General features: G+C 32.9%; 1 protein-coding gene across 1 annotated transcript; it reads left to right on the plus strand.

Annotated features, from left to right (window-relative positions):
* The first annotated feature begins 299 nt into the window (after positions 1 to 299).
* On the plus strand, positions 300 to 21630 carry LOC142324936 (flavin reductase (NADPH)). Its single transcript, XM_075366087.1, has 4 exons — positions 300 to 439; positions 11240 to 11410; positions 17887 to 17976; positions 20175 to 21630. Exons 1-4 carry the CDS (start codon positions 367 to 369, stop codon positions 20456 to 20458), a joined length of 618 nt encoding a protein of 205 aa, XP_075222202.1. The 5' UTR covers positions 300 to 366; the 3' UTR covers positions 20459 to 21630.
* The last annotated feature ends 317 nt before the right edge of the window (positions 21631 to 21947 follow it).

The raw sequence follows: 21947 nt of genomic DNA on the forward strand, positions 1-21947 counted from the left end.
ACTTTCACGGCGCGATATAAATAAATTTATGTCGATATATTAAAGGTATATCTATAAAACCGAGTTGTCAAGATCGATCTAATGCTTTTATCTGATCAGTCTTATAACATGCTGGATGTTATGAAGTCGTTACTCAGCTGAATATACAAGTGCCTATTTTGTGTTAATTTAGTGTCTACTGTGATTGGTGAAGTGTATGTTGTACTTTAACCTTGCCTTAATTAATCATATTTTTGATGTGAATATCTTTGCTTCATTTCTTCTGATTTAATTAAAACTAATTTTCCCTGTTATACTTATAAATTCTAATAGAACAACATTTTACTACATATATCCTTTGCAAGAATCCTGATACTCGTGATTAAAATGAACAAAATAGCGATGTTTGGAGCTACCGGCATGACGGGATTATGCGCTTTAGATGCAGCAATTAAACAAGGTATTATTTATTACTCTTTTCACCATCTATGCTCTGATAGTATTTATACATTTAACTGTAATTACTTCAAATTGTAAAAGAGATATCACATTAAGCTGATGGTAATGGAATGATGAAATATCGTTATTTCTTTAAAAATGTATTTGCTAATTCTAGATTATAAACATCACCACATCTTAATATCACATAATCATTTTGTAAATGTGCTTTGGTAGATGTTAAGATTTGTTAAAGCCTAGTTTTCTTATTAAATTCCTCCTAACAACTTCTAGTTGACCATTTTAAGTCTCAATATATGCACATGTGCATGTACAGAGTGAGCAACTTAAAACCAAAATGTTACAGACTTAACACAGCTGTGACATGTTATGTTTTATGAACAAAACATTTTAAAAAATGAAAACAAATTAAATTCTGTATTTATATTAGCAAAATTATACACCATAGTTTTGTCTTAGCAATGACACACTTGTGTACTTTTTTGTCTTAAAGTCATTATATTGAGAGTCACCTGAAACAAAATGTTGTAATTTTATGTTACATTTTTGTCCTCAGTTCATCGATAGTGTTGGGATTTGATTCATAAACTAAACCCTTCAAATATCTGCAAAAGATAAGAATAGACAAATCAGGGGAACATAGAAGCCCTCATCCTCTGTTGACAGTTCTTTCAAAAAAAGCCACATGAATGCCTGCTAGTGAATCGTTTGAAGTGTGAAACACACAGTGCTTGTTTTTGGAAGAAGCTGCACCATTTTTCAGGATCTGTTAACTTAGCATAAAATTCTTTGAAAATTGTACGGTATACTTCTGTACTGACAGTCCAGTCAAAAAATTATTGGCCCTACTATCTAATTACCAGAAATGACACACTATACTCTGATTTTTTCTTTGTGAAGTGGATGTTCAAACATCTGGTAAGGATTTTCAGTCTTCCAGTAATTGTTTTGTGCAATTAACATCCTCCATTGATAATGTTTTTCGAAAATCACAATAATTATGTTTCAATTTGCCTCTTCTCTTAAGCTGCTGGACAGTTCTTATATGATATGGTTACAAATTTAAATCGCAAATTTTAATACTAGTTGTGTATTTTACATCACAATGTTCCTGTAGCCCTGCAGGCCTCTGACTACTTGTCTGATTTCTCTGTTTAAGGATGTGCACTTAGTTGTGGAAAAGTCCATCACCAGGGAAAGCTCACAGGGCTCTGTTCTCGGTTCCTTGCTGTGGAACCTGGTATTCAATGGGTTTTTGGGACTAACATTCCTGGAAGGGGGTCACAGCCCAGGCTTTCACCAATGACTGTCTCCTGTTAGTTCGTTGTAACTCACAACCGCAGTTAGAAGACCGAGCACAGGCAGCTTTGTCAACCGCAGAGGGCTAGGTGGACATTCAGAATTTAAACATTTCTGTATCCAAGACGAAGTTTATGCTTCTCAAGGGTGCAGACAAATTATCATAGTCGTAACCCTGTATTAAGTGTAAAGGCTGTGTAATCAGCCAAGTACCTAGGTGTTTTGTTTGTTTGATGAGAAGTTGCTGTTTAGCAACCACATTAGGCAAGTAGTGGCGGACGCCGTCTCTTTGATGTACAAGCTTAGGATTATGGGCTGTCAGGCTATCATTTGTACACAGTGTACCGAGGTGTCTTCGAAAGTATCCCCTCTTACATGTCGTCCATTTGGGCACATAGGTTGGAAATAAATCGAGCACTTATTCAAAATTTAAGGAGTGCCCAGCACAGAGCCTTAATTGTATGCACTGATGCTTTTAAAACAACCTCCTACGAGGCTACCACTGTATTGGGAAAGGCTCTCCCAATCGATTTAGTGGTGAAAGTTCGGATGGTCATGTGGAAATTGCAAAGAGGCAGGGAGGCCAAGGTATTTGGGATGCGGTTTCGAGCTGGGCTTGTACCAGAGCAGAACAGTGATCTCAATGTATCAGTTCTAAGTTTCAAACAATTGCTCATCTCCCACCTGTGGAGGAGGCTTTACAGACTCACAATGGAAGCATGGCAGCAAGAATAGCATGCTACTACCAAGGAAAGGTCCTTGTATAGATTTATACAGGATCTGGGGGGGATGTTATGTCTCTCCTTTGTTTTTAAGGGTGATGGTAGCCCGAGTGCTTTCCAACCATGTAAATTTAAACCAATATTTGTTTCGGTTCCACCTGGCAGCTGATGAGCTGTGGGGAGGTCCAGTTGAACGAACACATGATGTTTGCCTGCCCAACTCTTGTGGGGGGGGGGGGCAGAACTCAGGCCACCCTGAAACTTAGATGTCAAGGGAAAAATTGGCTGGCCACTCACAAACAGTGAGTCAATGTGGCAAGAGCTGCATTGTCGGACCACGTGGGGGATTTCCTTGATGCAGTTGCTTTGTTCAACCGACATCGGTAGTTTACCTAAGAGAAAAGACTCCTACCGCACTGCTGTAGGATGCTAAGGTGAGAGATATGCCTGGCTACTAGCCAGATTAAGGCTCCAAGTGCTTTAATGGTGGAGGTACTTGCTGGCATTCAGTGGCCTAGGCGTGGCATCGAATTGCTGTCTTTGATGAGATAAATTTAATTTTTGATAGTCATATATGCCTCCTCTATGAATCATGAGACCTTGCCGTTGGTGAGGGGGCTTGAGTGCTCAGGGATACAGAGTAGCTGGACCGAAGGTGCAACCATATCGGAGAGGTATCTGTTGAGAGCCAGACTAAGGAATGATTCCTGAAAGAGGGCAGCAGCTCTTTCAGTAGTTGTTAGGGGCGTAAGTCACAATGACTTAAACGGCCATATCAACATCACTCAGTCCTCTGAGTACTGCGCAGCTGAAAGCAATGGAAAACTACAGCTGTTTTTTTTTCCAAGAAAATGTGGCTCTGCATTTTCAAAAGTAATAATGGAGGCGCCTTCCTTGGTAAAATATTCCGGAGGTAAAATAGTCCCCCGTTCGGATCTCCGGGTGGGGACTACTAAGGAAGGGGTCACCAGAAAAGTAAAAAATAACATTCTACGAGTCGGAGCGTGGAATGTTAGAAGCTTAAAAAAGGTTGGTAGGCTAGAGAATTTAAAAAGGGAAATGGATAGGGTAAACGTGGATATAGTAGGAATTAGTGAGGTTCGGTGGGAAGAGGAAGGCGACTTTTGGTCGGGTGACTTTAGAGTAATTAACTCAGCGTCAAATAATGGGCAGGCAGGAGTAGGTTTCGTGATGAACAAGAAAATAGGGAGGAGAGTGGAGTATTTCAAGACGCATAGCGATAGAGTCATTGTAATAAGGATAAATTCAAAACCTAAACCGACAACGATTGTTAACGTCTATATGCCTACAAGCGCCCATGATGATGATGAGGTAGAATGTGTATACGAAGAGATTGATGAAGCAATTAAACACGTAAAAGGAGATGAAAATTTAATAATAGTTGGAGATTGGAATGCAAGCATTGGAAAAGGCAAGGAAGGAAATATAGTGGGTGAATACGGGCTGGGCAAAAGGAATGAAAGAGGGGACCGTCTTATAGAGTTTTGCGCGAAGTATAATTTAGTAATTGCCAACACCCAATTTAAAAATCATAATAGAAGAATATACACTTGGAAAAAACCAGGCGATACTGCAAGGTATCAGATAGATTATATCATGGTTAAGCAAAGATTTAGAAATCAACTCGTGGACTGCAAAACTTACCCTGGAGCAGACATTGATAGCGACCATAATTTGGTGATAATGAAATGTAGATTGGGGTTTAAAAACCTGAAGAAAAGGTGTCAGATGAATCGGTGGAATTTAGAGAAGCTTGAGGAAGAGGAGGTAAAGAAGATTTTTGAGGAGAACATCGCAAGAGGTCTGAGTAAAAAAGATAAGATAGAAAATGTAGAAGAAGAATGGGAGAATATTAAAAAGGAAATTCTTAAATCAGCAGAAGCAAACTTAGGCGGAATAAAGAGAACTGGTAGAAAACCTTGGGTTTCAGACGATATATTGCAGCTGATGGATGAACGTAGAAAATATAAGAATGCTAGTGATGAAGAAAGTAAAAGGAACTATCGGCAATTAAGAAATGCTATAAACAGGAAGTGTAAACTGGCGAAAGAAGAGTGGATTAAAGAAAAGTGTTCAGAAGTGGAAAGAGAAATGAACATTGGTAAAATAGACGGAGCATACAGGAAAGTTAAGGAAAATTTTGGGGTACATAAATTAAAATGTAATAATGTGTTAAACAAAGATGGTACACCTATATATAATACGAAAGGTAAAGTCGATAGATGGGTGGAATATATTGAAGAGTTATACGGAGGAAATGAATTAGAAAATGGTTTTATAGAGGAAGAAGAGGAAGTTGAGGAGGATGAAATGGGAGAAACAATACTGAGATCTGAATTTAAGAGAGCATTAAAAGATTTAAACGGCAGAAAGGCTCCTGGAATAGACGGAATACCTGTAGAATTACTGCGCAGTGCAGGGGAGGAGGCGATTGATAGATTATACAAACTGGTATGTAATATTTATGAAAAAGGGGAATTTCCGTCAGACTTCAAAAAAAGTGTTATAGTAATGATACCAAAGAAATCAGGGGCAGATAAATGTGAAGAATACAGAACAATTAGTTTAACTAGTCATGCATCAAAAATCTTAACTAGAATTCTATACAGAAGAATTGAGAGGAGAGTGGAGGAAGTGTTAGGAGAAGACCAATTTGGTTTCAGGAAAAGTATAGGGACAAGGGAAGCAATCTTATGCCTCAGATTAATAGTAGAAGGAAGATTTAAGAAAAACAAACCAACATACTTGGCGTTTATAGACCTAGAAAAGGCATTCGATAACGTAGACTGGAATAAAATGTTCAGCATTTTAAAAAAATTAGGGTTCAAATACAGAGATAGAAGAACAATTGCTAACATGTACAGGAACCAAACAGCAACAGTAGCAATTGAAGAACATAAGAAAGAAGCCATAATAAGAAAGGGAGTCCGACAAGGATGTTCTCTATCTCCGTTACTTTTTAATCTTTACATGGAACTAGCAGTTAATGATGTTAAAGAACAATTTAGATTCGGAGTAACAGTACAAGGTGAAAAGATAAAGATGCTACGATTTGCTGATGATATAGTAATTCTAGCCGAGAACAAAAAGGATTTAGAAGAAACAATGAACGGCATAGATGAAGTCCTACGCAAGAACTATCGCATGAAAATAAACAAGAACAAAACAAAAGTAATGAAATGTAGGAGAAATAACAAAGATGGACCACTGAATGTGAAAATAGGAGGAGAAAAGATTATGGAGGTAGAAGAATTTTGTTATTTGGGAAGTAGAATTACTAAAGATGGACGAAGCAGGAGCGATATAAAATGCCGAATAGCACAAGCTAAACGAGCCTTCAGTAAGAAATATAAGTTGTTTACATCAAAAATTAATTTAAATGTCAGGAAAAGATTTTTGAAAGTGTATGTTTGGAGTGTCGCTTTATATGGAAGTGAAACTTGGACAATCGGAGTATCTGAGAAGAAAAGGTTAGAAGCTTTTGAAATGTGGTGCTATAGGAGAATGTTAAAAATCAGATGGGTGGATAAAGTGACAAATGAGGAGGTATTGCGGCAAATAGATGAAGAAAGAAGCATTTGGAAAAATATAGTTAAAAGAAGAGACAGACTTATAGGCCACATACTAAGGCATCCTGGAATAGTCGCTTTAATTTTGGAAGGACAGGTAGAAGGGAAAAATTGTGTAGGCAGGCCACGTTTGGAATATGTAAAACAAATTGTTAGGGATGTAGGATGTAGAGGGTATACTGAAATGAAACGACTAGCACTAGATAGGGAATCTTGGAGAGCTGCATCAAACCAGTCAAATGACTGAAGACAAAAAAAAAAAAAGTCATATATGTTTTAGTTTTTGACGGGGTACCCCTACCCATTTTAGTGATATATGACAAGTGGGTGGTGGAACACGCAAGCGAGTGGTGTATGGTATCACGCTTATTCCACTCATGTTTTTAGGTTAGCTGTAGGAGGTAGTTAGGACACTGGTTGCTAATCTGTTTTAGGTCTTAGTGGCTGTTTGTGGCTCAGAGATTTGGTCTTATTCTTCAGGGCGGCCGAGTGGTGTGGTGGCGGGAGAAATGGCAAACCAACCAACAAAAAAAATATCACTGTTGTAATAACTTAGGATAAATTTTTTCAGTCTGGCAAAAATTCTTTGAATAACAGACATGGCCTCTGGAGTTCTAACAGAAGTTTGCCTATTTCATTTCTTGTTTGAAACTGACCTTCTTGTACACCATTTTTTAGGCAAATCATGTATGTTACTCTTGCTGAGATGTTGGAATTCAGAAATTTTTCCACATATATTTGACGCATTTCTTGAAAGAATCCATCAGTAAGTAAGCTTCTACTAATCAAATCATTCAATAATCAAATCATTAATCAAATTAATCAAATCATGTGACAATAGACAAGACTAGTAACATACACAATAAATAGTAACATACTTAACACAACTTTCAGTAGTAGTAGTAGTAGTAGTAGTAGTAGTAGCGTTAAAGATGATGTTCAGATAATAGTTAGAGCAGCTAAGTGTGGATTTCAGTTGCTCACCCAGTAAATTGAACATAGAAATAAATACATAGCTGGTTTTATAATATTGTTTAGATTAGATACTGAGTATAGATTATAATTACGTGCGTATTTCAGGTCACTGTGTATCCATTACTTAACTATTCATTTGTTTTTTCTTGCACATTTTGTATTTTTACATGACAAAATTTATTATTAATTGACATTATTATTTTTTAAGATATTATTAAAGTTAGCAGAAGTAATATTAAAGGATTTCTTCAAATATTTTATTCCTCTTTTTTTCTTTATGTACCACATAGCTTTATGAAGGTTCCTGAATTGAGTATCAGGGTATCATAGTTTAATTTAGCCAGTTATATTTGCATCTGTATTTATTGTGTGTAACTTTGTGTTTCCCTGCCTTTTAAAATGTATTAAGGTTATTATTGAATGTGCTTATTACACATTTGTTCTAGAGGCTTTTGTATGGATTTGAATGCTAGGCTGTGGATACTGGTGTTCTTCGGTGGTTGGATTTCAATTAACCACATGTCTCGGGAGTGGTCGGCCTGAGTCTGTTCAAGACTACACATTTACTGGTACATTTGCACTTACATGCCAGAATGTGCACAAATGCTTTGACATCTCTGCAGAGTACTATTGACATCATATCACTGTGCTCTTACTCTGTAAACTAGTATACATAAATAAATAAATCAGAGCTGTACTGTTTATTTTTGTCTAATTTCTTTGTTGATTTTGATTTGATAATTTTTTCTGGAAAAGAAGATTGGAAAAAAGAAAAGAAATTGTCTCCATAAATAGAGAACATTTATCATTTATATTAAGCACAGGGATCAGAACAAAAGTACCAATTAATATTACATAATTAGTTAGAAATAAAAATTAAACCTATTTTTATCACTGAACTACTTTTAAACTGGTGTCAAAATTAAATTTTACAGATAAACTACATGGCAGAGTTTGAGATCAGAGAAACTTTTTTTAATAACAATTGTATTGCACACGAAAGACACAAATTAATATATGCACTATCCAGAAATCTTTTAACTTGAGTGGTTCAATGTAACTATTTAAACCTGAATGAGTTGAAAACATTTTTAAGCGTAATAAAATCTGTGATCTTTTGATTTTTTTGTTTGATAAACATTTATAATGTCCTAAAATGATCACTTTGTCATCCCTAAGTATTTTCAGTAACTTCATTAAATGAATGAAAAACTGAGTTAATAATACCTTTTGATGTCTTCTAAAAACCACCTACGTATAATGAAATTGAAAACGATTACTACTGCTACAACCTTACAGTGTTTTACAACTGATAGTTTATTAAAAAAAATAAAATCTTCCAAATACATACACAAAAGCACACACAACTCCACCATACTCCACATTTTCTTGGGAAAAATGTGAACATATTAAAATTTTCAGAAGCATAATTAAAAATATTTTGTTCTGAAAACACATGCTAACATCTATACTGTTATTATCATTGCATCTTATTCAGAGAAGTCACAACATTATTTAATTCATTTAATTTGTATTTTAATGACCTGATATTGAGAAACAAGTTTTTAAGAAAATCTCTACACTTTTTATTATTATTCTAAATTAACTATAATTTTAATTATATTTATTCTAAATTAATTATATAAACTTTATATTTTGACTTAGATATTGCACATCCCTAAAAATGTTTTTTTAAGTTAACATTGTTCAGCAAGTAGTCAAAGATTTTCTTAGAGCTTGAGATATGTTTAGAATTATCAAAATGTGGGAGTTACCAGTAATCAAACCATAGGCATAGCCAGGAGTTTCTCCAGAGGAGCAAAAATAAGATAACTTTTTTTAAAAAAATGATTTATTTGAACTTTTGAAAATGCTAAAAGTAAGTAGTTGCAATGTTATTCGAACCTATCTAAATCTTATTTCAGCACTAGCCTACGAGAGTTCTGGCAAAATCTTGACAAAATTTCTTTCTCAAATTTATTTTTTGCTTCCAGAACTCTTCAGAACCTTCTTTTTATGCATTCTCATCATACAAATACCAACAAGCCGATCTTCTGTCATTATTGGCCATAACCAAGTTTTTACCCTACATAAGGGGCTGAAGGATCTTTCGATAGTGCATGTTGTGCAGGGCTGTGCAAGTGAGATAAGCAGCACCTGTTTTATGGATGAATAGAATAATTGGGTTTCTTAAACCAGTGCACCTAGTTATATCTCCTTTAGTTTGATATTTGACATATTTTTTCCTTTCCATTGGTTGTACCAAAGCTCAGCTTCACCAAGGAAATCATTCAAATTGTAGTAACTACAAAAACTTTTATTTTTTTTTAAATCCTCATAAGTCATATCAAGCATTATGCAAGGGTAAGCAGTGAGAACGCAACGTAAGCAGTAAGAATGCAATCTCTTTCTTTCTTTTTTCCTGTTTAGCCTCCGGTAATTACTATCAGATAATACTTTAGAGGATGATATGTATGAGTGTAAATGAAGTGTATAGTCTTGTACTACAGTCTCAGTTCGACCATTCCTGAGATGTGTTGTTAATTGAAACCCAACCACCAAAGAACACCAGTATCCACGATCTAGTATTCAAATCCGTGTAAAAATAACTGACTTTACTAGGACTTGAACCCTGTAACTCTCAACTTCCAAATCAGCTGAATTGGGAAGATGCGTTCAAGACTAGACCAACCCGGTGGATTGAGAATGCAATCTCTGAAAAACGCTTTCATCACCTCAGAAAAACGCTGTTCCAGAGACATTATTAATGAATCTATGTATGGAATAATTAGTGATCTTCTCCAAACTCGCTACCAGTCTGTGCTGGTGGATTGGCACTACATTTCTGCCGATTTATGATGACTTGCAGCCTATTGAAATCTGTTCCAGGATGCTCGGCTATTATTTCAGCCTCTGCTTTAACAGTCACTTTCAACAACCGCATTTCCACATTGTTTTTTCATGATCTCTGTGATTTTTTTATGTGATTTGTTCATTGAAATAGGTTCACACTTGTCTGAAGAGCATTTACCATCGATTGCAGGAGTGCCAAATATTTTGCTATGAAACAAAAACTAACAATGAATTCTGATATTTTAGTAGTGCAATACATTTAAAAACAGCGTTACTCGTTGCCTTGTTACTATCTATTGATAGGTTTTCAAGCACCATAATGTTTCTTGAATGTGGCAATACATTTTTGAGACCGACGAGTTTCACAGAGCATTGGTATATTTGGTATACATTTTCGACAAAGGGCTGATTCTTGGAAGGATCTTATTATTTCTTTTGTTATGGAGACCGTATTTCGTATCAGCTGTTTCATTTAAGTCGTTTACAACTAAGTTCAGTTTGTGACTAGCACAGTGAAAGTATAACGCTCTTGAATAATTTTCTGGATACCACCAGTTTTTCCAGCCATACTGGAACAGCAGTTCCAATATCCAGTGAAATAAAGTGATTCAGTTGTAATGAATCAGCAGAGAACCACTTCCTCTTGGAGAATTTTTCTGTGGGAGGAATTCCATGGCAACACAGTATCTTGGCATGCCGAAGTTTGTTATCCAACGTGGCAACCCAGTCATTTTGCCACCCCGCGCGAAGTGCGTGTTTGATATGATTAATAAAGTCAGACGCAGAGACAAGGGTGGTGAAGGATGGTTGACTACATGCGTCTTTAGCAACAGAATCTGCACGTTTATTACCCGGAATATCCACGTGGATAGGGATCCAGCAGAAACTCACCTGTATGTTGCGATAGCTCAGTTCGGCGATTGCATTGTAGATTTCGGTCATCTAAGTCACTCTTGCACTATAAGTTATTAAAAACATATCTATTAAATTTGGCTTATTTGTAATTTCAGACGTTTATGTATATAATTTATTTTCATTGCTGGTCAGCTTGGATAAAATTAGTAGACATGTTTACAGTCATCAGAACTGCTCACATTGAGCTAATGCAACAGTCTTCTGATTTTGTATTGTTGATGGATCACTTATATATACAAACATTCTTAATTGAGAATATCCAATTTTATTTAATTTTAAGTCCAGGATAGTTGCATGAATAGGTAATTAAGATAGTACTATTATAAATGTTATCAGTATCATATTATTGATGTCTATTTTCCTTTTTACAATTCTGCTAATTACTAAATAACTGCTCTTTTATTATTATTATTATTAATCATTTATGATGGTAATGTTTGTTTATAGGGTTGAAAGTAACCTTATTGGTAAGAGATGTTTTACGCTTACCAGATAGTTATAAAAATGATTCGAATGTCAATGTAATTGTTGGTGATGTCACAAAATTGGAAGATGTTCAGAAAACTGTCGATGGACAAGATGGTGTGGTTGTTACTCTAGGAACACGCAATGATCTGGGTAATATATTCATTATTATTATTATTGTATAAAAAAAACATGAATACGAAGTGTTACTTGTAAAACAAAGTATAAGATTAAAAAAAGACTGGTCTTTTGTAATAGTATATCCCAACCAGTGCTCAGAGTGTGTTCCAAAAGTGGCTTTGGCTAGAGGCAACTTTTGGAAACATAACATTTGGCAAGTTATATTTCTATTGATAGTTTTTTAGCTACAACAGTTGGAGTAAACACATGTATAAAATCTCTTCAGGTTTTTAACTAAGTGAAAACTGAAGATCTTGAAGAATACTATGTTTGAATTAAATTTTGCTTTAAACACAGGTAAAACATTGTCAGAGACATTTAAAATCATTGGACATATTTGAGAAAGATTTTATGAGCAGATTGTGGTGCTACGAATAATTGTCATTTTAGAAGAGGCAAAACATTTACTAATGAAAATCTGCATAAACTTCCTTCTCAACAAATGATGAAAACACTAATGCAGTTTGTATAGATTGCCCATAACTGTTTTGAGAGATTGCTGAGGGTGGATATCAGAAGGATCATGTAATACAATTTTAACAAAAAACTTAACATGCATCACAACTCTACATAATTCTTACCATATTTGTTGATCATTAGAAAGAGGATTTATGCTAACATCAGTCAAGTCCTAAAAAAAAAACTCTCATGATACGATCAAATATGAAGGTGATGTTAGTTTGTTTTTTACTGGAAAGGTTTAGTCCATTGTGAATTCATTCCATGTGATCAGACAGTAAATAAAGAGTTCTGCATGGTAGTTTTAAATTTTTTGAGGGATGTTGTATACAGAAAGAGGCCCGAACTGTATATAAATCAGAGTTGGATCTTGCACTATGACAATGTCCCAGTTCACATGTTATTTCTTATTCACCATTACCTGACAAACCTCAAGACAACTGTAGTGCCTCTCCAACCTACTCTCTTACCCCCAGCAAATTTTTCTTGTTCTAAAATTAATCGTAACCAAGGAAGAATATTTTGAAACTATAAACGAGATTGAGGAAAATACGATAAAACAGTTACGTGCCGTCCCAAAAAAGTGTTCCAGGGAATGTTGGATACTGTGTACTGTCAGCAATGAAGTCTATTTTGTAGGGACTAGCTTCTGTAAGAGGTAAATGTATTAATAAAGTATTTATTACAAAAGTTCAGTTTTTGACACCTTAAATATGGTATTTTGAATTCAGTCAAAATATCTTATTTTGTCTTGTGCATACAGAGTTTATCTAGAAGTATAGTTGCTATTTTGAACTGGAATGAAGAGTGCTGTGCACAAGCTTTTATTTCATAGCCACTATGAATAGTTGTTAGTTTGTGAAAGTTTTTATTTTTATTTTTTTGAAAGATTTACTACACTTTAAAATTATTTTTTATCTGATCCAATCCATAATGAGATGAATAGTTGTTACATTACGATGCTAAAGTTTGATTGACAACTGATTAGAAAGAAATCACTTGAGTTCAAGATGTTATGATTTTATAACACGATTGAAAAATATCATACCTCTTATCCTATTTTTTTTTTCTTTATATACATTTTGATTCAGAACTTGTTTAAATAAGAAATATGTCATTTTTATATATTTAGAAAAATCCAATTTATATTTCTTTTATTTTCCTGTGTATTGCTACAGCATTATAGGGCAAAATATTGTAATTGGTTCAATTTGACCATATATGGTTTTCAATGAATCTTTACATTTTGACACCTAAGGAAGCCAAAATACCGGATGGAAATTTTCTGATGTTCATATGTATGTGTGTATGTTCAGAGCACGTTAAATCACCTTATATCTCCAGAACTACTAGATCGATTTTGAACAAACTTGTTCATATTACTTCTATATATTTAATGTCATTAAATTTTAAAAGGTCAAGGGGGTGACACTATCTCAATATCTTGATATTTTGCCTAATTTAAGGTCTTATTTTTCTTAGGCACATTTATTAAAAAAATAATATTTCAAAAAAAAATTTGGGAAAATCGCACCCCACCCCTGAAAATGCTCTAAATAAACTAGTGGCTAAGTGGGTATACACAGTATACCCCCTCTCACCAAAGGAGCACTAGTGTAGCACTGATGTACAGCTGCTGTACTCATCTGCTATGTTGTGATGTGACAAGCAAGTGGTAGAATTAAATAAATGAATAATATTTAAAGTGTAAAAAGTATAAGTGGCCACTAATACCACCACTCCTGCGTGAATGAAATACAGTATGTGCATGTGCTTTAGTTAGAATCATTGAATTAAATTTAAAAAAAAATATTATATTTAAATAAAATGATAAATATTTTAAATTAAGTTTTGTGTGTGTGTGTGTGTGTGTGTGCGCACACACGTGCAAGTCGTGCATTAGAAAAAAGCTGTGGGAAAGTCCTACAACTGTGTTTTCAGCTTTTTTTTTGTATATTTCAAGTTATTTACTATTGATAAAATGATTCCACCAAAAACTGCAGTTAACAGTTATAAAAATATGGATTTTGTTTTTCCATAATCAAATTTCAGGTTGATGTTATGTTGATATTATTTCTGCTAATTTCAACAAAAGAAATCTTCGTCTCAAGTTATAATGTTAACCAAATAAGTGATTGTTTCAAAATAATAAAAACTTTTAAACAGAAATTAAAATATGTAATCTTCTCCATATATAAATTAGAATGTTTGTGTGTCCATTTGTCTTTTATACAGATCTACAATTTTATTCCAATTATGATGAAATTTTGCACACTAATAGTTCCAAACATGAGAAAAATGATGTACGTTTCATATTGAAAAAACTACTGCCACCTCCCTTTTCCACCTCGTTGAGCAAGATTTTAACGCGCAGCTTTGCGGTTTTTCATGAAATCAACCATAGTGGAGGTGATTTCTGAGTTCCCATAAAATTTTCTACAAATGCAATTTAGCTGGCTATGATAGTGTTCTTTATTCCAAAATTATTAACAATCAAAATTGAAAATAGGTGCACAACTGTTTTGTTTTTACCTGTAGTGAGTGTGAGTTACTATTTCATCTGCAATCCCAAAATTCACATTCACCATGAATACATGCCTGTTTACTATTACCTCTCAGACAACTAGAAAGACCCACCAGAAATGACATAAGTCCATATATTGCAATAGTTAGGAGGATATTGCACTCTCCAAAATTCTTTCTGTTTGGATGATAGTTAATGATATTTTTTATATAATAGTTTTCACTTACCAACAATCTTTAATAGTATGTTCGAGCGCTTTCGGCTTAGTAATCCATCCTTAGGAACATGATGTGTTATAATTGTAATTGTTTACTTTACATATCATTAATGCACTAACTTGAATTTTAAAAACAAAAATTATAAATATAACAATTGATTATGAAAAGGTAAAATAATGTAAACGTTATCCATTATGTCAGTATGAAGTTCTCAATTGTTATATAATGTTATACGAGGGTAAGTCAATTATTATCCGCAATTTAGTTATATTTTTGTTTATGTTGGTAGTACTGTCGTGTTGCATAGATGATGCATGCGTGGTTTAATTGTTGTTATGTCTGTGCAGGTTTGATGCTGCTCCTCAAGGTATGAGAGGGAGGGACGCGGCGGTTTGCCGGCTGCGCGTAAGGCATATCTGGCAACCTACAGTAGGGACGGGAAGGGTAGCCTCTCAGCGGAGGGGTGTAGTGGTCGTCCAGAAGGGAGGGCTACTGCATCTCGATGAAACTGAGAGGACCCCGATGGGAAGCCATGAAGAAGGAAAGACAGGGGGGCAGTCGACTTCCACGACACTCAGACATTCCTGCACATAGCCTAACGGCAGAGGCCGATGATGTTTAACAAACTTGAAAAAAGAAATGTTTGATGCCGCTAGGTTAGTTCCATTATCACTGCCCTGCTGTTAACCATGGCTCCTCCTCTTTCTGTTTGCACCAAAGAAGAGCAACGTTCAATGATCCGTTTTTTGTGGTTGGAAAGTATATCAGGGGCCGAAATTCATCAAAGACTTTTGGTACAATATGGGAACAGTGTGTTGCCGCAACGGAGTGTCTACAAATGGATTGAAAAATTCAAATTGATCACACACGTGTTACGCAAGACAAAGGAGCCGGATGACTGTTTACCACCACAAATGAGGAAAACATTGAGCGTGCATGTGACATGGTTTTCTTAGACAGACGAGTAACTATTGATGAAGTGGCACATCGTCTGTAAATTAGTCACGGTTCTGCCTACGAAATCATCCGCAACAGACTTGGGTTTCATAAAGTCTGTGCAAGATGGGTCTCAAAACAACTCACACAGATGCATAAACAAACGTGCTTGTACATCTGCCAAAAACATTTGGATCGCTATGGTAACAAACAGAACATCTTCTTAGACAGAATCATCACTGGTGACGAAACATGGATCAATCATTGCGAGCCGGAGAGTAATCAGCAGAGTATTGGAAACATCCAAATTCGCCCTGCAAAAAAAAAGTTCAAGACCCAATCATCCACAGGAAATCTGATGCTTACGGATTTTTGGGACTCACAAGGCCCAGTACTGGAACATTATGAGGAAAGGGGCACAACAATAAACAGTGCGCGTTACAGTGAAATGCTTACTGCCAAGCTGAAGCCTGCAATTCGAAGCAAATGCCGAGGACTGCTGTCGAAAGGTGTTGTGTTGTGTTGTTGCACAACAATGCCCATCCACATATTGCTGCCCACACTGCTGAAACGCTCCAGAAACTCAACTTTGAAGTATTGGTTCATCCTCCATATAGTCCTGATCTTGCCCCTTCTGACTACCACTCAAAGAGGCATTAAGGGGCCATCGATTTACCTCGGACAAAACAGTGAAAGAAGCAGTGCATTCTTGGCTTACAGCTCAACCGAAAAACTTTTATGAGGGCATCAGGAAGCTTGTGCAACGATGGACCAAGTATGTTGAAATGCAAGGGGACTATGTTGAAAAATGATGTACATGTAAGTTTCCTATTTGTGTTGCAATAAAATTTATAACTACATTGCGGATAATAATGACTTACCCTCATATAATTGTTACAACAATTAAGACCTTCATACTGACATGATGGATAATGTTTACATTATTTTACCTTTTGACAATCAATTGTTATATTTATAATTTTTGTTTTTAAAATTCTGGTTAGTATATTAATGATATATGAAGTAAATTATAATTATAACACATCATGTTCCTGAGGTTGGATTAATAATCCATCCTCAGGAACAAACGAAAGTGCTTGAACATACTATTAAATATTGTTGGTAAGTGGAAACTATTATTAAAAAAATTATATATCAATACCAATGGGGTATGATTAGTAAAATTAGTTTATGATAAAAAACTGAAAAGATTTTTTAAAAAAATTATCAAACCATTTACCAATTTACATCATGTCATACTAATATATAAATCTAAACGTTTGTTAGTTACTCAATCACATAAGAACTACTGTACTAATTTTGATGAATCTTTTTTTATAGCGACACAAACAGCCTGCAAGAGAACCAATATATTACATTATTTTTTTATTTTAATTAAGAAATTATGCAATATTAAAAGAATTTATCAGTTTGTGGAACATGTAAATTTCTTTATTTTGCAAGTACTACTGCACCGATTTTGATGAATCTTTTTTATTTTTTTCCTATTTTTTAATAGAAAAAAACTTTGTTTTTATAGGCTACTTTGTTATAAATACTTTTGTGAAGCCACGCAGGTAGGAACTACCTACCTAGTAGTGTTTTATAAATTTAAACCAATGTGCGGGAAAAAAGTGAATTCTATGGAAAAACAAATTTATTTGAAAATTTTCTGTCCACTCCCCAATGTTATTTAATAACATATCACTCCTGGACATTAGTTACAGTTCTCTTCCTGTTGTTCACCATATTAGAGTTTGATTTTAAACAAGACTAGTATTTCTTTAGCGGATATAATTAATAATAGTTCACAAAATTATTTTTTAATTTATGACCGTAAAATGATGTAAACATTAAACTTGTAACTAATATCACTTTTACCTTAGGTGATTTATATGGATAATAGCTATTCAAGAAATATATGCCAACAACCTAATGTAATGGATGCAATTAATGCACCTCTATCTGTGGAAAGTACTACATAAATTATATTTTTACAGTGCCTGCACTCAGAGAAATTATTAATTTTTTAACATAGCATCTCTTTTCAAAGATTCATGTAATGATAATTCTAAATATGATTTGGATTGCAAGGAAATCAATAAATTCAAATGAAATTATTTCACGATTAAAATAAGTTAAGCTGAAAACAAAAATTATTTTTATTAGTTGCATATGATTGGTGGTGTAAAGATAATACTCATTATAAATAAGTGTTATGTGTTACTTGTGTATGCATCTTGCTATTTTATATTAATTATTTTCGTATCTATTTATATATTATGTATATATTTGGTATTATTATTCTTCAGGTGCAACAACTGTTATGTCAGATGGCATACAAAATATAATAGCTGCAATGAAGGACTCCAGTGTTAAAACTATATCTGTATGCTTATCAGGTATAGTAATGTATAATTTTTTTCTTATAAAATCATTGTACCTTTGGTAAGTAAGTAAATGTAACACTATTATGACTGTAATGATGTAATTTTGGATGGTAAACTTATCTTAGAAATATGATAAAAATGCTTAACGTATCTTTGAAGTAAATTAGTTCACAAGAAATATTCCAAGTTAAGAATAATAAATAGTAATATTATAATCAATCTACTTGGACAGAAACGAATGGTCTATTCAGTGTTATTACAACATCATTTTCAAATATTAGATTCTCTAAGGTAACCCAACACAGAGAAAACAATATATCAAAGCAGAGGAATTAGTTTTAACTTAAGTTGGCAATAATTTAGTAATTATTATGTTGCAATAAAAAATAAAATTAAATGAAGTAGATAAAACAAAGTTTTATTAATGATCAAGCACAAGGTAAGAGATAAAATAAATAGAATTTTCTTTCAATACTTATCCAACATCTATAAATAGATAACATTATGTTACATAGAAACAGTAGATAACATTAATAGAAATACTATATATACATATTATAATTTATCATTTTATTAGAGTTTATGATTTTGTTATTATTTAAAGAGCTAGAATATTACTTTTACAATTATCAAGGAAGAATGTAACTTTCTTGTGTTACTTTTTCTGATTATTACTATGCGAGATTTATCTACTATTATAATGCAAACATTTTGAAATATTTACTAAACAAGTGCTATTAGCAGGATAAACATTGAATTATAATGTTGGGACGACAGAAATTAACCTAGCATAAACTAGACTGAAAATAATTTTCTTAATCGTTGAATTTCAGTATTTGATAAGTCATCATATGTATGAGTCTACAAGTTGTAGATACGTATGATCATTTTTTCGCATTTAAATGAGAATCCTCTATTTATTTTCTTAACCTATAAATGTATGAGTGGTTTTAAGATAAATTGGGAATAATGTTTCTTAAGAAATATAAGCATTGTTTAAAGCAGAATTTGGGAAGAGGTACCTGTGATTCTTGATTAGGGCAACTGTTGACATCTAATATTCATATAATTCTGACAAAAATTAGTAGTTATTTGTTCTAACAAATGTTTAAATGTTTGAGAGGTTTCTCAACAAATAAATAATGTTTTCAAAACGTAACAAAATTCTTGATTTAGCCATGAGTTGCATTGCTGCCAAAATAATACTTCTCCTTTTAACTGACTATCAAAAATAAATTCAATTTGAAGTAAGTTTCTGGTAAGAGACAAAAATCATTTCAAACTCTGCTTAGTTTTGTAAATGAATATTTTTATTAGTAGAACATTATTTGAAGAGGATACATGTTCTAGAAATGTTTGGAAAAATGAGAGAAACAATAGCAGTTTTTAATAACAGCAGTATACAAAATGAAAAATCTTATTTCAAGTTGGAAAAGTGTTTGTAAGTCTAGATATAGCTAATAAAATTAAATACATGATTGAAATTTGTATGTACTATCAATTGAATACTACCAGTTGTTTTAGTCAAAAAACATACATGTTTGATTTATTAACTTTGTTAATACAATCCAGATGAGATACTTTTATCCCAAGGAAGATATTTTAACAGAAAATGTATAAATAAAATTCTGTACCTGCATATAATAATTAACATTTAAAAAAAGTTCCATTATTATTATACATTTTGTCAGAATAGAAAGATGTGATGGTAAAAGTGTGACATTCCATGGAATGTTCCCGATGCATCCCAATGCCGTTCCCTTGTGATTTGATCCTTTTATCCGTAAGTAGGAAGTAGGTGAAAACCATTTTGACTCCTTGAAAGTGATTGAAGTAGCCGATTCCTTAATTAGGTTTAGATGGCTTTGCCCTCTCAACTCATTGTAAAAGATGACGTTGCTTGTGGATAGTTTAGGAGTACACAGGGTCCAACTAGTGGTTGAGATGTCTGTTGGGTAAAGCTGGAGATTCTAATCTCCTGAAATCTGATGTACTTGGTAGATAAACAAGATTTTATCAGTTAGCACTGATATCAAATGGTGAATTTAAAAATAATAACCTCTACCTCCTTCTCTGTTCCTCCCCTGCTACTCAATATACATATTTACTGCCTTATGTTGAAGTAAATCAAGAAAACTCTTCTTAATTGTCTAATTGAAGTAGAGCAGTTTGATTTATTAGTAATTAATATTTTGCTAATGTTATTGCAGCTTTCTTGTTTTATGAACCGGAAAAAGTACCAGCTATATTTCAAGCATTAAATGCAGATCATCAGAGGATGTATGATTTATTAAAAGTAAGTGATTTAAATTGGATCGCTGTATTTCCTCCTCATATTGCAGATGCACCTAGATCAGAATTTATCACTAAACATGGTGCTTCTCCTGGACCTAGAGTAATATCAAAATATGATCTTGGAGCATTTCTTGTTGAATCGCTGGATCAACCTGAACATTATCAAAAAGTGGTTGGGATTGCAAATATATCAAATTAAGTAATTTAATAGTATATAAATACAGTTTTATATATAATAATACTATTTTATAAAAAAAAAAAAACTTATGTTATATGCAATATAATGCACAGAGTAGATGGTACATTTAAGTTTCTTGAAACTTAAACAATAATTAAAAAGGATTTATGTTAACTGGAATAAATATTTTTTTAAAATAAAAAAGCATTCAAATTTACTCAAATACCTAAGAGTTGATAAAAATGAACGATTTAAAAAAATTTAAGTATTATTTTGAGCTTAAATTTGTTATGCTTGTAATGTAATTGGTAACAAGGTTTATAATATTTGGAAATATTCTATTTATGGAAACTAAAAAAATTAGAAACTGTCATATTTGTTAGATAAAATAAATCATGAAAATTTATAATTAAGTTTATTGTGAGAGACTAAAACTGTATAAAATATTCATTATCTACTGCAGTTAAGAAAAATTATGATTAAAAAAGTTTAATTATGGTAAAAGTTATTTGCAGTAATATTTGGTCAGTTCAAGTAGCTATAAAAATTAAATTAAGCTTTTGTTAATAAGACCAATGAAAGTAATGAAATCTATAATAATTTATTTACTTGATATTGTAATGATAAGTTAAAATTTAATTTAAATACATACTGTTCTTATATCTCTATAAATTATGCACAAGTAGCTCTATATAATATGTATCTGAATAACCACAAGCTTGGTGTATAGTTATTTTTAGCAGGCGTTTTAAATTGTTGGATTATTACAGTAAATATTTTTTCTAAAGACTGTAATTCAATGAAGGTTCTGTTGTGTTAGTAAAATATTTTTTTTTTCTGTATGTAAGCAAGTTATTATTATTAATTAAAGAAAAAGAGAAATATCATATGAGATTTGAATTTTATGATATAAGATTGTTAATTATTACTAAATTTTTATTGACAAACTTATTTTTTAATTTAAAACTGAAGTCATTAGACTTAACTATTATACTAAAATATTACCTACTTTTTACAAGAATTGCAGAGGTTAATGTGTTCTTTCAATAATCACCTGAGAATTTGGTTTTTCATGAACTTTGTGTTAGATACAATTCGTTGTGCTGTAGATTTGTAATTTTATTAGAGAAAATGAAATAATGTTACTTTATATCTGTTTTTGGAGAAATTATATTTTTTTATTTTATAACCTACTTTGTTTTTCATTTATGTTTTCTGGAAAATTTTACTTTTTAAGGAAATAATAATGATAAAAATAACTAGATTTATTACAAAACTAAATTTTACAGAGTAAAAAGTTGGTGAAATTTAAGCATTTTTTAATTGGAACAACTTATTTTTTCTAAACTTTTCTGGCATTACCCCATTCCCTACTTTCTTGGTTTTACATTTTTTTTTTTCAAATAGGGCTTCTATTTCTTCATCGAATAAAAGAATGGTTCGATTATTTTTTAACTATTTAAAACAAAAAAATGAAAGGTTTGCATAAGCAAGGAGAGCCTTTTTACAA

This window comes from Lycorma delicatula, chromosome 5 (assembly GCF_047948215.1).
Source record: "Lycorma delicatula isolate Av1 chromosome 5, ASM4794821v1, whole genome shotgun sequence".
NCBI classification, from domain to species: Eukaryota; Metazoa; Arthropoda; class Insecta; order Hemiptera; family Fulgoridae; genus Lycorma; species Lycorma delicatula.

Coding starts and splice junctions, on each gene's coding strand:
- LOC142324936 (XM_075366087.1), top strand. CDS start 367: ATGAACAAAATAGCGATGTTTGGAGCTACCGGCATGACGGGATTATGC. Junction 11,411..17,886: donor AGGAACACGCAATGATCTGG/GTAATATATTCA, acceptor ATTATTCTTCAG/GTGCAACAACTGTTATGTCA. Junction 17,977..20,174: donor TATATCTGTATGCTTATCAG/GTATAGTAATGT, acceptor ATGTTATTGCAG/CTTTCTTGTTTTATGAACCG.